The sequence below is a fragment of the Neltuma alba genome, unplaced genomic scaffold, assembly GCF_004799145.2.
Source record: "Neltuma alba isolate B1F8T4 unplaced genomic scaffold, ASM479914v2 tig00013063_pilon, whole genome shotgun sequence".
Lineage (NCBI taxonomy): Eukaryota > Viridiplantae > Streptophyta > Magnoliopsida > Fabales > Fabaceae > Neltuma > Neltuma alba.
In genome coordinates this window covers 42895-59768 of record NW_021637400.1, presented here as the reverse complement: position 1 = coordinate 59768, position 16874 = coordinate 42895, and the positions used below count along the sequence as shown (strand labels likewise).

At 36.9% G+C, this 16874-nt stretch overlaps 2 protein-coding genes across 3 annotated transcripts; one reads left to right on the top strand and one right to left on the bottom strand.

Moving 5' to 3' along the window:
- Positions 1-378: 378 nt before the first annotated feature.
- Positions 379-8508, bottom strand: LOC114734026 (F-box/LRR-repeat protein 15-like). 2 transcript variants are annotated; one of them, XM_028921515.1, is made up of 18 exons: positions 7865-8508; positions 6552-6700; positions 6433-6479; positions 6154-6286; positions 5875-5971; positions 5595-5792; positions 5245-5515; positions 5061-5159; positions 4527-4615; positions 4260-4359; positions 4002-4172; positions 3627-3779; positions 3126-3286; positions 2854-3052; positions 1592-2055; positions 1448-1511; positions 781-867; positions 379-645 (listed from the first exon to the last, which is right to left on the bottom strand). In XM_028921515.1, exons 1-18 carry the CDS (start codon positions 8254-8256, stop codon positions 565-567), a joined length of 2955 nt encoding a protein of 984 aa, XP_028777348.1. In that variant the 5' UTR covers positions 8257-8508; the 3' UTR covers positions 379-564. The 2 variants fall into 2 exon arrangements, with proteins under 2 accessions (XP_028777348.1, XP_028777347.1); XM_028921514.1 differs by having other exon boundaries at positions 6433-6700; positions 7865-8507.
- Positions 8509-14966: 6458 nt separating this feature from the next.
- Positions 14967-16094, top strand: LOC114734034 (transcription factor MYB23-like). Its single transcript, XM_028921523.1, has 3 exons — positions 14967-15155; positions 15300-15429; positions 15554-16094. Exons 1-3 carry the CDS (start codon positions 15020-15022, stop codon positions 15885-15887), a joined length of 600 nt encoding a protein of 199 aa, XP_028777356.1. The 5' UTR covers positions 14967-15019; the 3' UTR covers positions 15888-16094.
- Positions 16095-16874: the final 780 nt, after the last annotated feature.

The window sequence follows — 16874 nt, the reverse complement described above, 5'->3', positions numbered from 1 at the left end:
ATAAAAATTAGTTAAGATACTCCTCCAATTTTTAATATAAGATCTAATTATTAATTAATTTTGATCCTAATTATGTTACTTATTTTTTATATTTATTAATTTTTTTAAATTACTTATATGAACACTCTTTCAACCATAATCAAATAAGAGATAAAAAAGAATATCAAGAAACATGATTATAGTGTTTCAAAAAAAAATCATTTCTTGTAATTAACCAATTTATCTAACTTTTTTAATCTAACCAAATTAGTTAAATAGATTCTTAAATCGGAAGGAGTAGTATTTAAATCTCTCACCGCAAAAGCTACACGAGACTAGGCAGACCGCTTGAGGATGAGAACATCACAAGGATCATAAAAATTGACGAGGCCGGGATTTACGAGTAACCACTGGAACTCAAGAAAGATGATGTAATACATAAATATAGCTACATAACTCATATGCCAAGCATTAAACAATCGAGTCGTTAACAATTTACAATACATGGGCATCATCAAATGAAATCTAGGGTGCCTTTAACTCGAAGCAAGTTGGCACGGCAACATTTTTTATGCAAGATCGAGATTATGAAGTTGACAAGCTGCTAAATATACGCCTCAAACTGGAACAAGAAGCTCGTAATCTACCCATGTTCATTGAGCTTATCTGCGGGCCATCGTAAAGCAAACCACAAATACAAGTGAGATCAAATCCAGTGTTGTGGAACGAAAGGTTCGCTAGTCGCCTAGAATTACTTCACAGTACTGATGGAATATAATGACATAGGCAGTTAATTCTCACCCTTGGACAGAACCGAACATCAAGAGTCTCCAGCATGCTGCATTTGGAGATAGCAGCTTCAACAGCTTCCTCATCAATGTTGCAGGACTGAAAGCCCCAGAGTTATCCCACCCCGCAGAAAAAATTGAAGGGAGAAAATGTCAGGCTTTATGGTAGTCGCTAAAATGGACAGATACTATCCACACAACGCACCAGGGACCACAAATATCACAGGGTGAATTGCCAAAACTACCAAAATTTAACAAAATTAATTATTGCAAATATACGTATACAGATAAAAATTCAGATACTGCATTTTAGAGGAAGGACGAAATGCCAAGATGACAATTTTAAAGGGGAGAAAACTGTCAAGAACATGAACAATCCATGAAATGAAATCATTCAAATTTATGTAAAACTTAAAAAGATGCCAATCAATCCAAACAGAGAGAATGGAGCAAGCTTCCAACATTCCATAGTAAAGGTCGGAAACTTTGTGTGCCCAACGTCAGAACAAATTTCAATATGGAAGATGACAGCCAATAACGCCAGTAATGAAAAAGAGGAATGAGTATAATAAAAATAGTAGGATATGAAACCAAAAGCAATAAATTTTATGCGGGCATTCAACTAACATATCAAATTAAGCATGCATCAATACATTAACATGGAAAAGCTAGACTAATACCTGAAGAAATAGACTGCTTAATCTCGGACATTCTAGCTTCAAAGTTTCCAAAGATGAACAGTTGCTGAATAGAGAAGTTAAAGTCATTGCATGTGATATGAGAAGAATAAGACCATTTAATATTTTCTAGAAAGACAGCCATACCTTAAATTAAGAAAACATAGGTTGAGACAAACAATATCAACCTCCTTCAGGTTAACCGACAAAGAAAGGTTTAAATATAATAAATGATAACAATGTGCCAAAGGTGGAATGAGAACTTTCCTAATATTTGGACATCCCACGCAATTGAGATTCTGGAGTAAACGGCTGGATTGCTCACTTTGTTCAAGGACATCCTCATGTGAGATCATACTAGACATGTTTACAGCTGGCAACTCAGTGATCTGTCCACGACTATAACCCCAATTCAGATCATGCATATTAGCACAGCCATTCAGGCTCACATGGGTGAGGTGTGTGCAGCATGCAAGAAGCTCCTCTATGGCAGACTGACATAAAGTTCCATATGACAAATCCAACTCCTGAAGTGCTGGTAAAGCACCTCCCTTGTAAAGAGGCTCAAGTGACGAGTCAGTGAGATACTTGCATGCCTGTAACTTTAATACCTTCAAGAAATAGCGAACAGTAACATTGTCAGAAAAGATGAAGTGAGGGACAAAGTAACAAAGGCTTCAAATCATTGCATTTCCATGGTTTGGGGGCAAATGAAAAGCTGTTAAATATGCATACCATATTAAATCATAAAACAAAAATATAAGCTGCAAGGGAGGATAACAAATAAACAAATTTTCTTTTAAAACCAGAAAGAAGTCAACACCTTGTTTGGGGTGAAATAAAACTGGGGAAACAAAATAGAGAAGTGGGATATATTACCCATTTAGATGCAATAAATAAAATGCATTAAGGCACCAATTTTAAGCCCACCAAATCGGGAGAATTGAACAGGATATTTTATTTGAGCATAAGTAACCCATAGATAATCGTCTTGACAAAGATATTTGTGAATTTAATTTTTATCAAATAAAAAATTGTTGTCTTCCTAGTTTCTTTCTTCATGTTTCATCTCATCCAAAGAAACAAAAACAGAACCCTGTTCATTCACTTTTTAACAGTATTGGGGCATATGCTTCATACATAGTTCAGGGTAAGCTGTAGTATTTATGACTTATGAATAATGCAGCTTTCTATAGCTTTTACACTTACAAGTAGATATATGGATTTCTCATGCGAATAAAGAAGTAAATGAATTAAATAAAGCCAGCTCAACCGAATAATTTTTTTACTCTAGAATGCTTTTTCTTTTGGGTGTTTTTTGTTTTCCATTTTTCTTTCTTTTGTTCCTTTTTTTTAAAAGAAAGGGGGGTTTCAATAGTAAGCACATGAATATCTATGGTAGTTCTTGCCTTTAATTGTGCACAAGACTCAAAAACAGGCTCCAAGTTCGTCAAAAAAGTATAAGATAAATCAAGAACAGTGAGATTTGGAAGCCAACGCAGAGAACAAAGTCCATCTGAACCAACTGATGGGCATGACATCAATATCAATGACTCTATCAGTGGGCACGAGGCAGTTGTTGCAGATAAGCAGTCATCCGTCAATTGGCTATACAACCAAACAGTAAATGTTAGTTTCCATACTAGGAGGATAGCTGAAGTAAAAACAAGTGCAACACAACCTGCAAAAGGAAGCATCTAGAGATATCAACAGGGGACAGTTAATGGATGCTTCAGAAAGTACGCCACATCCTTTCAATTCAAGTGAGATCATATTTGGTGCCTCAATGTCGAGTGTGTTTAATTTTGGACATATTCCTAAATTAAGAGATCGAAGACCAACCTGAGAAGCAGGAAAGAAAAAAACCGCATTTAGTCTTTAGCCACTGCAGATTAGACTACCATATATTGATTGGTACACAATAGTAGCCCTGTAGCCCCTTCCCAAGCCTTTAGAAATGAACATCAGATATCGCCCATACTACATTATAAGCTTGCATTGTAACAATGTAAACAATAAAGCAAACAAGGAGGGAGCTTCGTACAGGCCGAAGTTCAGACATGCAAATTATATATTTATCCTCCTTTTCTAATAGGCAATCAAATCAAACAGATGAAGAATGCAATAGCTTGTCATATAAAACAGAATTTAAAGCAATTCATGAGAAAATAATATCACTTACAGGACTAAACGATGCTCTTTCCAAATGATCACAACCATCCAAATTAACTTTCTCAAGTTTAGGGCAAGAGAGCTCAAGAGTACTGATTGCCCGGCAACCAACAAGGGAAAGATTGACTAAAGAGGTACTGGCGAATCTCACTGATGTCAAGCTCTAAATCCATTAAAACACCAAGTTTGAGACAAAAATACAAAATAATAATGATGATGATAATCATAATAGTCAGACATTTCAATAATAAAATCATCAACTAAAATTTGACACCAAAGGTCTCACAAGCACAATAGTGAAAAAAGTAGAGAAGCAAATATATCTTAAGCACTTTCCTTTAGTAAGCAATGAAGCAAATAAGGTTGAAAAGACTTACTCACATACCTCACAATTATCAAGAACTAGTGAATTCAACATAGGGCATCCTCCACCGTCACTAAAAACTTTGCATATAGAGTCTGTCAAAGATTCACACTCAGAAAGGTCCACCTCTTGTAAAGATTGGCATTGCAGAGCTAGCGTGATTAAGCTGTCCTGCTTTTGTAACGCTAATTTCTGCATTGCCACAATCAGCCCATCAAATTCTAACCATATCTGCATCAGCATGGCCCAAAAAAAAAAGGGTCAAAGTAAGTGACATACACGAAGTGAATTCGATGTTATGTTGATGCGGTGGAGCACTGGGCAATTAGAGACTTGTATAGACGATAGCATCATGGTTCTCAAGTCCAGATCAGCAAATCTGTAAAGGAAGAGAATCCAACAGAAGATATTGGTAAATATTAAAAAAAAAATCCAAAAACAGGTAAGCACAAGCATCCATTTAACAAAGGGGATAGAAGGGAAAAAAAAACAAAAGAACAAAAAAAAAATTCTGGAGATGAAGGGGAAAATGGGGAAGAAGTATACTTGCGACAATGAACCAATCTGATATTCTGCAAACGTGGAAGATTCAAAGACACAGAAGTCAATAGGCTGCAATTATCAAGCTCCAAAACCTGCAGTGCCAGTGAAATCAATGCCCAAGGGTTCAGGCATATTGTCACATATGGAGTGATTAGTATAAACAGAAGGAAGTATAAGTGCGAGAGGGGTGGAATAGATTCAGTATCAGTTTTATAGTCTAAATTCAATAAATGCATTTAGCATCTAACAAATAGTATCAGAGCCAGGTTTTCAGTCAATAAGTGTTGCCATACACGCAATCTTAAGGACAATAGCAGAGATGATCACATGAACAGCTTGTGAACCAACAGCAAAGGCTGGAGCTCCTACTGTCAATTATTGAGGGTCATACCCTCATATAAGGAACTCCGGAAATTAACAGGGAAAGATGAGTGGAAGAGATTTGATATGGATCCAAAACTGGTTCTTTAGTTTAAAGTGGTAAACAAGTTCATCAAGTATAACAGATAACATCAATAGCTCAGTCCTGTTCCATACCTCCAACATGTAACTATGAGCTATTGCAGCCATTGAGGCAGAAGTGATACCCTCGCAACTGTGAATCTTGAGAACTGTCAACATTGGCAGTCTAACAGACTTCAAAGGCAAACAAACAGGCCCGTCAAACAAAGACAAATCCAAATTATATACAGCCTAAGATTGTTGCATACTCTAAACCTACCTCCAAAGATATGTTTGGACAGTAGGACGCATCAAGAATACTAAGATTAGCACAATTCTGGGCTATTTCCCTCAGTGTTTCATCACTGACGCATGAACAGTTCGACATATCCAGCGACACTAACTGAGGACATGAGGTCGCAGCTGAGCGAATAACAGCATCTGGAAGCTTGTGGCAAGAGCCAATGTCAAGCTCATGCAACAAGGGGCAATTAACCACAGCCTGGGCCATGCTACTGCGCTTCAATGACATAGTTTCAAGCAGAGGGCACCTAGGAAAGATAGATCATCAAAAGTTAGATCATAGGCAAGCATTTGACTAAGTTTAAGTCACACTTCAAATGTTCTCACCTGACTGATATACGCATTACACGGCATTTTGTTAATTGAAGATGACACAATCTATCATGGTAAATAGAGATTTCTTGTATACCATTGCCAAGTGTAGCATCATTGATGTTTAATTTTTTCAGCATAGTACAATCGGCTAAAGCATGGAAAAAGTTATCCAATATTTGTCCTTTTCCCAGCGTTAAAACCTCAAGATTTCTGAAAATGATGACAACAAATCAGCCAGTCACAAATCAGTTAATTAACTTTGACCAAATAAATATCACAGCAAATTATTTACCTTAATGAAGAGATGGCCTTCATAACAAGCATGTGCATAGCAGGACCAGAAATGCTCAATGCTGTGGCATTTGGATAACGGCTACACATGTCCTCAACTGTAAATCCACATAAAGCTTTGAATAAGCAAATTAACCCAAAAAGAGGTGCGGCCAAAGCATGCACATCATGCAGAGTTTCTTTCACAATAAAAATCTTATTAGTTGAAAGTTAAAAGTATTTCTATAAAATAAATTTCAATTAAAAATAATTATCACAGCGTAGGTGCATTCAGGCTCACATTGCTGGGCAGATATATTCCGGTCTTCAAAATTCAAAAACTTCCAGAAGTCTTCATGAGCACTAGCAGCACGCCATTGCTTACAAACTCTAGCAGCTTTGCAGAGATTGGGATGATCCAAAAATGAAAAAACCTGAGTACATGGGTAAAGAAAAGGAGATGTAATAGATAGATTAAACAGGGGGAAACGACGTGGGTTTAGATTCCATAGCTCCATATTAAAAGAACATCAATTCCTTTTAAACGAGAAATAACAACACAAAGGTAATTCTTTTATACCATATGCAGTAGGTCATCCGTAAGATCCATTTTGACCTCTAGATCTTCTGCATTTGAGATGTCATGGTCATTTCCTTCACTGTCATTCACAAGACTAGAATCCAAGTCATTCTCCTCACCGGTATTATTCATCAATGCAAAAGCATCATAACATGAGTCGTTATTATATCGAAGACATGATCCAGGGATATTCTCAAAATCTCCATAGTCCATAGATGTATTTGATTTCCCAGTATCTGAAGATGTTGAAGTGGCAAATCGACATTTACTGCCAAACACAGTCATTATCATCAGCTACAGGGTATATCATGGTGTGGTGTGCTAGTTTCCATGTCAGACATGAATAGCATTTCTAATTAAATATTGCTATCCCCAAATTTTTCCAAAAGAATACAGTATATTCCAGGCTAAAGTTGCCTAGCCAGAGTTAAGGATTCTTCCAATGTCAAGTGCGAATAACAAAGACACAAGGAAATTGCATTAAAGAGCCAGAAAGTCCAGGTCTTCCTAGGGTGTCCATGTAGGAGATATCAAAGTATCATATTAAAGTTTACAACAAAAATTTAAAACAAGAGGGGAAAAAAGCAAGACCACTTTCAGCCAACATTCGTCAAGAAGTAAATATCTGGTTATTAAGCTAAGTACAGAGTAGTTCACAAGGAATCAATTAAATAACTAAAAACAAAAATTCCAGCAAGCGTCCAAAATTCCTTTGCAAAAGATGGGAGAAACAGACGTGTCAACAATCAAATAGTGCGCGCACGCGCGCATGATTTCAGACACTCAACACAGCTAAAGTTGACATAAAAACGGGGTTTCCACAATTGCCGTATATTATAAATGGCATGATACTCCCCCCATTTAAAAAAAAAAAAAAATCAAACGATACATGCTAAGTGATCCCAAGCAAAATTATCCAAGATGGAACTCCTTTATGTGCAAATTAATACCAAAAAAAGAAACAACGAACTCGGAAACAAAACTGATGCCAGCAATAAGCTATTGCATTCATGGGGCACCAAAATTCGTCTTCTTGTTCTTAGTTCTTTTTATTATACCAGTAACAAACCTAAAAGAACTAGAGAACAGCATTATAAGATGCTAAGCCAAAAAATTCCACGCTCCTTGTTCTCCACATTATACTGTAGTTTGGGCGATAAACCAGGGCAACTTAATTTTGTTGATCCTATAGCATAATAGAATAGGATACTAGAAATCCTCGATTGTAATCGGATCAAACGCCTGAATATAACTATCAGTGTGTAAAACAAGCAACTATAAGGGTGAAGATGTTTTCAATCTCGGAATAGAACATTATCGTCCAGGGAAAGTACTTTCCAGTTATTTCGAATAAAAATGATACTGAACGCCAATGTTCCATATTCAAAGTATAGTTAGGGTGATATAAGAATGTATGGACTTTGAAACTCACTCGAAATCAGAGTGAAATTTAGCGCGCTTGTGGTGATAATCGCGACTATCCTCCGTGCCATTCTGCAGACCAGCGGCAACAACAGCGGCAGCCGAACTACTCTCGCCCTCGTACAGCGCCGTATTGGTCCAAGAAGCAAAGCCACCCACCCGCACGGCCCTAACCATCTCCTCAAACACCCTGAATTGATCGTCGGTCTCACGCTCAATAAACTCGACAGCTAAAGGGGCATCACTGCCGACTAAAGGCTGCTCATCATTTCCAACGTCGTCATCAGATAGACCATCATTTCCGAATACGCGCTCCTCCTCCTTTGAGTTTAGACGATTATCTCCCCCTCTCATCACCTCGTCTTCTCCTTCGTTAAAGCTTAAATTGCACCAAAACTTCATGCAGTCAGCGTCCAGAACTGAGAGCTTCAAGAAGCCCACGCATCGATCTAACACATTCCTAGTAGAATTTCAAGCACTGGGACCCGTTCTCTCTGGAAACCCTAGTGCCAAAGGCGATTTATGGAACTCGAATTAGAGATGCAAAGATAAAATTTCAGAGCATGTGGGAAGGATGCAGAAGACAGGGATGGGAGACGGTTTAGAGGGGGAGAGAGAGAGTGGGTTGAATGGATCTGATCGGATCTTGGGAGCTGCTTTCTTTGTATGTTTTTCCTGGTTGCTGGATATCTCTGAGGAATGGAAATTCGCACTCTTGTGGAAATTTTGGGAAGTGAAGGGCTGCGAGACAACGACGACGACGACGTTTTGGCGGTAATTTTTTTAACTTTATTATTATCCTTTTTTTTTTCCATAGGTTTTGTTATGATCGCGTGTGCATTTTGAAGCTACCTGAGTGGGTTTCTTAACTTTCCTGTCCCTTTCTAAAGATGATGTCTTAATGAGTGTTGGGAGGAAAAGATTGTCTATGTGTAGGTAAAAATCCTGGATATTTCTGATTCAATTCCATCCGTTTATTGACATTGACATCAAACGAAAAATGCGTCGGGGAATAATTAAATTATATTTTTCCCCTTAAAACTTCGGCAATTACGTAGATTGCAGAATTAAGAAGACACCATTTATTATTTCTTCGAACCCGCACCGAAAAACTTACGGACATGTCCAGACCAAATCAGTCAGCCGTTATCATTGCGATCTTCAAGCTGTGCCCCAAAATCAATGCCCGGTTTTTTACGTGAAAGAAACTTACCAAAAAGTTCACATATTAATTTATTTTTATTGAAAAAACATTTGCATGGTTCTTAATATAAAATCTTTTTTTTTAAATATAAAACTCCAAGTCACTTTGTCTTTTATATTTATGCATTTTTTCTAATATAGTCTTTGTAAAAATGATAGTTCTAGCCAACACAATTGATTAGTAAGGATATTTTAAGAAAAACAATACATATTTATTATAAATAACTAACTTAACTTTTTTCCTTAACCTACTCAAATTATTCAACTAGCTTTTATATTTAAGACAAAAAATAGTAAAACAGTGTTTAAACATAATTTGTTGCCGCCTTATTTAGAGGGTGTTTGGATAAAAACCAAACAATGATTTTAAAAGTACTTTTATAATATACAAAATAAATATATGGAGAAATTTGTTTCGTTTTAAGAAAAAGTACTTTTTAAAAACACTTTTTCATGTTACCAAACACCCTTTTAATATTATTAGAATAAATGAAAAATATAAATACCTCATGACCCTAATATTATTATTTATTATAAATTATAAATATAAATGAGATTCAATGGAAGGAGATTCGTCAATACTACCTTAAAATATATGTGTGTGTGTGTGTAAAAGGTTGGTGTGCAGCAGCCGAAAAGGCACCGGAATCATGAAGTCATAAATAAGGGGGAAATAAGAATTAAGATGACGCTAATATTTGGATTTGGAATTTTTATAAATAAAAATAGTGGCGTGCAAAATTGTGCAGACTGCAGGGTGAGCAGTGGATTGCGCGGCAGAGGGGTGGCAGGGCTCTTTCCTTTTCCCTTTACCCGTGTGCTTGCTTTGTATTGGACACCGCAAACAATTTTATTCGCTTTGCAGACAAGCTCCATGATGAGCCCGCTTCAATCTCCTCCGTCCACGTGGCTTCCTCGGATTACTTTTTCGATGCTCGAAAAGCCCATTATAGGCCCAATTGAACAAACAGGGCGACCGTCCCAGCCCACCGCCGCAAGCGAACCACAGTCCCGTTTCTAAGAGCGACAAGTGTGTGGGTGTCGGGAGAAACGGTAACAGAAACCTTAATACGGGATGAGAAAGAAACAAACAAGGATGAAGCGAAATGATTTAGTTTAATGTGGGGTCATCTGAGTTAGGAATTTGGGTTGCTTGACAGGAAGAAAAAAACAATAATAGTGGGATTTTTTTAAAATGTATAGCGGGAAAGAGGACTGATGATTACGAATTAATTAGGGAAATTAAAGGGGTTTGCGGAAGGAAGCAGGCGGGCCCCACGAAATGAGGCCAGGAGGGGAGAAATAATGTTGAGACGTGACAAACACAGGGTGGCGGTTTATGAAATGGAAGGCAGTCTCTGTTCATGGTTGATTTGGTCAGCCACCGTTGACTTGTCCAGCTGTCTGATAAATTTCACTCCTTTGAATTATTACTTCCTCAGCTCCACGCCAAATGAATACTCCCCTCATTATATAAGATCTAATTAATTAGTTTGATCAAATTAAAGATATTAAATAAATTAGTTAATATAATATGTTTTTTTCTAAAACATTCTAATTTTTTTTAATCCCCTGACTCTTTTTTTTTATTTGATTATTGTTAAGAGAATATTAATAGGATTAATTTGAGAAAAAATTAATAACCCTGTAAAATATATCTTATATATAAGACTAATATTAATTCTCAAATCAAGTTAAACTAAATAAGTATGTTTTTTTTCTCCTGACGAGGAATGGAAGAATTAAGTAGCGAAAGGAGACTGTGATGAGAAAATGCGTGGTTGGCGGCAACACTGGTAAAGTGGAACATCAGAACATGGCAGCTGGGAAAGGCTCGCCATAATGGTGGCCTGTCAGGCTGTGCCATTGGTGATTACTTTTGTCCCGCGCGTGATGTATTACGGCTCGGGCCTTTCCAATTTGGGGGGTGCCAGTGATTCGGGCCCGGGTGGTTTGATTTGCCTATATTTGTCAAAATCTTAATTGGACTTAGCTATGGGGCCTAATTAACTTCCTGATTTTTGCCAAAGCCATCTAAAACAAGAAAAATAGGATGGGCCACAGAAAAAGGTTGACTGCAACTAGAGTAGGAGAAAATCAAGTGGTTTGATTATTTGAATTTGGACACTCGAATCAGTACAGCCCAGGCTTTAGGAGGTGTACAGTGTACTGTACGCTTTCTTTTCTTTTCTTTTTTTCGTTTTGTGAAGTATGGTTGTAGCGTGAAAACAGAGGGAGGGTCGAAGGGAGGATGGGCCGCAGCAAGCCAAACCCATAGATTTAGGTCCACGAGAATTACCAATTGGGCTGTTAATGTGCTCTCCTCATTATATATGCATTGAGCCCAGGCCCAATGGGCATATTCCCACGACCCATTTCAATTGAACATCTAACCAATATTTTAAAGGAAGAATTACATTCAAGTCCCACAGAAGAGAAATAATTATTAAAAAGTCCCAATAACAACCTGAGCAGCCTGTAATGACAAGTCCTACAGTGAGAATGACAACCTATGAGACTTGTTTTTCAATTATTTTTTTTGTTTGGGACCTCATTGTGATTCTCCCTATTTTAAAAGATGTATTACCCATCGTCCATGGGTTCAACGGTAGGAATTTCACCCTCTCACCTACAGGTAAGGGGGCTCAATTTTCTGTCATGGCACTTGAGGAGGCATCCTAAAATGAAGATGCATAGGTTAACACCTGAGGATATGATGTAGGTTCATCCTACCTAATATTAGTATCACTTAGGAGGAATCATTCAAGTGCCCTGCCCTTAGTTTGGGTTGAGCCCGAACCCTTGTCTAAAATTTGTATACCAAAAAAAAAAGCTGCATTCGATAACTAATAGAAGTTAGATTTAGTAAAAGAAATCAATTTTTCATAATATGATAAATTAAGGTTCAAATCCCTGTTAGAAAATGTGTCCACATTTAGTACCTGTGATTTTTTTCTTTTCTGAGCCACTTTCGAATCTTGAGGACAGTTCATCTAGTTTAGCTAGTTTTTGCCTCTTTTTTTTTTTTTTTTGGCTACCCTGCCTCCAAAGCCGTTGCAAGGAAAAATAATGTAGGCGGGGGCACTTGATAAATCGCAAACTCTGTGATATAGAGGGAGCTTATCCTAATTAGCTTAGTAGCACTATATCGCTATATACGACTACTAGAGTGGTTTTCCCCGCTATTTCACATTACCAACACACTAATAAATCCTTTTTTCGCCCATCATGTCATAATAAGAAGCTTATCCTTTTTTCGTCGCTTGCCTGGGAAAAGCAGCTCCAAATTTGTCATCCCCCTGTAGCGTATACCACCAAATAGCGATTTCTCGTGGACCCATTACACACACAAAACACAGAAACTCTTCGATAATGTGACGTCGTAATTATGTCAGTTTAACGCAATTATGTCATAATCTCGACTTTCCCAACAAGCTCATCAAGCAACAATGCTCGATTTGGAGCATCAAATAATTGCAGAGCAACACCATTCAGGCGTATATTGTTGCCTCAACTGCAAGAAAGGAGAAAAATTAGTGCACCGAGTTTGCTTCGGCGATAATATTCCAATGTGTCTTCCACACAGACAAACAAATGAGTATGAAGTTTAGTGCCCAAAGATGGGAGCCATGTTCAGATAGAAAAGGGTGAGAAGCATTCACAATAAACATTGTGAAATAATGGTGGAGTAGAAAGCTGCCTTGGCAATAATAGCGATTTTGACAAAGGCTTGATGAAATACTGGGATATATATAGTAGGTGAGTGTGAACTCGTTATTTAAATCTTGAATTATTCCCCCAAAAAAAAATCATATCAATGCCATGAGGATATGAAAACTGAACAACAAGAGTGATACTCTTGAAAAGTTAACTGATGCTCCATTTTTTTTTTTTTTTGCATGAAGTGACTACTTTTCTAAGATCATGAATTTGCATCAACGTGATTAATATGTACGCGAGCAGAGCAGCATGTTGCAAATAAACTACGCTACATTCGCTATCTGTGAGCGTGAAAAATAGATAATGAAATGGAAGTGCGTACCGAATTATGCCCATAGTTGGACGCGCAACAAACATTTATTCGAGGTCCACAAGTTAATGGGTTTGGATTCTTTCAAAATCCTTCTCTCTCTCTCTCTTTCTATAATCTTATTTTTATTGTTGGATCAAATAATAAATAATTCAAATTTCATATTTTGTAAAACTATTATTATAACATTACATAAATAGGAGAGAGAAAGTGAACATTTGCTTTTTAAAATATTAAATTTGAATCATTTATTATTTTATTCAACAATGGAGATGGGATTCTAAGAAGAAAAAAGAATTCTGACAGTATCCACATCCCAAGTTGATTAGCTAATGCTCATGGTTTATACTGTCAGAGAATAAACCAAAGATACACTTACAAGTTACAAATAAGAGAAAAAAGAGATAAGACGAAAAACTCAATAACCGAGACAAGAAATAAAGAGGGAATGCACCTCTTGTTTATATGGTCAAGGTGACCATTTTATAAGATAAGAAGGTATTATCTCTCTCATTTATTGTATTGCTTACCTCTTAATTAATAATAATGAAATTAACGCTGATTTCAGTTAGCTTTTTTAATTCCTAATTCTCTTATAAAAACTAACATTAATTTATTCTATTATTTGATTAGGCTTCTTATTTTCCTAACAAAATGGTCCGGACCAGGGAAAAAAAAAAAGAGAACTCTAAAACCTGCCTATAAAATCTGTAGCCTTAGCATAAATCAATATCAGGTATTATTCAAATATGCGTTGGCGTGGAAGTGTGCCTTATGAGTGCGAGTGGTTAAAAAGTGCGTTTCAACTATGAACTAATCGTGGGGGCTTTTATTAATGAAAATGAAGTTTGAGACGCAAATGATGAGGCGCGAACTTATGAACGAGATAGTTGAGCAAGCAACTAATATCAATGATGACTTTTTGACTATACAATTATAATAATTAACTGTTAATCTCCTCTCACCAAATCCAACCAGCAATATATTTGATCATATGTGCATTATCTATTTCTGAAACGACTATATATATATATATATATGACATATGTATGCATGCATATTCTGAGATTGAAAGTGACAGAACCTGCTAACACAATATATTCAACAATTAGCATAAATACTAAAACTACTGCGTTTAATGAGTTGTAAATTCTGTTCTAAGAGTAACGCTAACCCTCCCTTTGGATGATAAGAAAAGCAGAGAGGAAAGTAAACAGGAGGAGAGAGAAAAAGAGAGAGAGAGAATGAGCTGAGCTGGAAGTCTTAAACTAAGGTGTTGAATCTTGACTTAAAAAAATCAGGATACATGACTTTGGCAGCGGAATATGTGGGTGATTTGTTCATCTGTATAGAAAGATTCAAATTAAGCACTCGCATGTTATTAAATTAAAAAGCACGAGTGTACGATGTGTGTTTTATGGTATTCTTCTTCTCCGAGTTTTTTGCATATATCAGACGTACAGAACTGATACTGAATTCTCGTCTGACTGCTAATGCAAATTGTAATATTTGGATTTTTTGCCTCATTCCTTGCTCTCATCATACCGTTCCTCCCCAGTGCTGAGCACTTTCACATGCCATCGAGCTCCGTACAATAATTCTCTCCTTCTCATATATATATATATATATATATTTTACCAGTTTACCACCAGTTATTCTCGGGAATCCGCCACGTGATTTCATCATCGTCCTGTTTTGTTTTGGCTTATTTGCCTAATTAAGCTTAACTTTAATTTAATCCCAAACATAATTAAATTTTTCAATGCACATCACGTGCCTATCATTTGCCTCCTCTTCACTACCTAACCTTAGGACTCGGGATATATATATACACACACAATCGCACGAATAAGCCCCGTGTGTGAGGTGAGTCTGGGAGCAGATCAAACCTGTACGTACTGAATATTGAACCATTAGAAGGAAGACGCGTGAATGGATTCGCGGAGCAGTCAGGGACGGAAGAAGGAACCTTGCAGAGAAGCCTGGACACCTGAGGAAGACAGGAAATTGGTCCAAGTCATTGAATCACATGGCCCCAAGAGGTGGAAGTTTATAGCAGCCAAAGCAGGTATCTGCATGTATATACATATTCCAAAACTGATGAATCATATATGTATATATATTTGTTCTACTCTCATCAGTATCTATTGTTCTTCATCATTCTATTTTTAGTTTTGCTTCATGATGAGATCTGTCTCATATACCACAACAGGTCTAAATCGATGTGGCAAGAGTTGCAGACTCAGATGGTTAAATTACCTTAGACCCAATATCAAGAGAGGCAATATATCAGACCAAGAAGAGGACTTAATACTCAGGCTTCACAAACTCCTAGGCAACAGGTATGACATAAAAATATTTTAAGCCATCTTAGGTTCTGATCGAATACATTTTCTTTTGGCTCTCACTATGTGATATATATATATATATATATATATATATATCCTGGGTATGCTTATGTACTAGGTGGTCTTTGATAGCTGGAAGGCTCCCAGGTCGAACTGATAATGAGATTAAGAATTACTGGAACTCTCATTTGAGCAAGAAGATAAGTCCAAGGAAACAAAACAGAGGTTTCAAAAAAGATTCCTCAGTGGAGATAACTACAGCGCCCGAGAAAGCTACAGTAATTAGTAGTAATGAAGAACAGGAGCCTAAGGTGGTGGAGAACTCGAAGCCTGGCTTTGTTGAAGACCACGAATTGTTCATTCCCTGTAGCAGCGAAGGACCGCTAAATTTGGAATGGGTGAGCAAGTTTCTGGAAATGGACGAAGCTTGGTTTGGATTTGCTGATCCGTGAACTCCATCAACTTCCCTCCTTTACTTCTTGTGCGTGTCAAAGTTTATGTTTCAGTGTTTGATGTCTGGTTTAATTCGGGGATTATTCTCTGGTTTACAATCAACTATCATTGTTGCATAATTGATATCTCATCTTCTGTGTGTCTTGTACTATTAAAGAAGAAAAGCCTCGTAATCACATGATTGGAATCAAATTGAGAACGCAGAAATGTGAAACAACCTTGAAAACGCCAAGCCGCCTACAGGACAAAAGGATATACACAATACTCAATGATAACGGGTTGTGGTGAAATTCTGAAACTGGAAAGGAGAAAAGAGAGGTGTGCATGTGTGAGGATATTAAAAAAGAAGCAATGAGACGGGAAAATTCTGATAAGGGTTTGTCTCTGCCGTATATCTCGATCAGGAGGAGGACCCTCCATAAACAAGAGAGGCCCCGTGAAAAGTATATAGCAAATGACTCAGAAAGTAACTGTGAATTTTAATATTAATGGGTATCGTTTGAATATTTTATTTAGCAAATGATTAACTTTAATCCTAGTAAAGAAATGCTTTTGTAATGGAAGCACCTGGCATGCACTAACAGTGTCAACTTAATTGTTACCATATCATTTATTGGCCGGATAATAAAAATATTGTATGAAATTAAAATCCAATATATTACAAGGTTATTATCAAGTGAGATAATTGCTATGGCCCCTCCGCTCCTTGCTTGTTGGAATCTCGAGCAATCATCATGGAGTGGGCACATTTGAATTCAAATACAGCAGTGTGAATGAGTGCATTTTTTGACCCTAAAAAAAAGCTGAGAGCGCCTTACATGTAAAAGGTAAGTAAAAGCACCGTCATCTGATAAGTACTGCATATAATTCAATAATAATAAAATACTTTTCAACGTTCGACATTACATCATTACATGATAATTTGATTCAAATAAACTATACAGATTATAATAGATTGCATTATTCATAAATCGTAAATTTCGCAA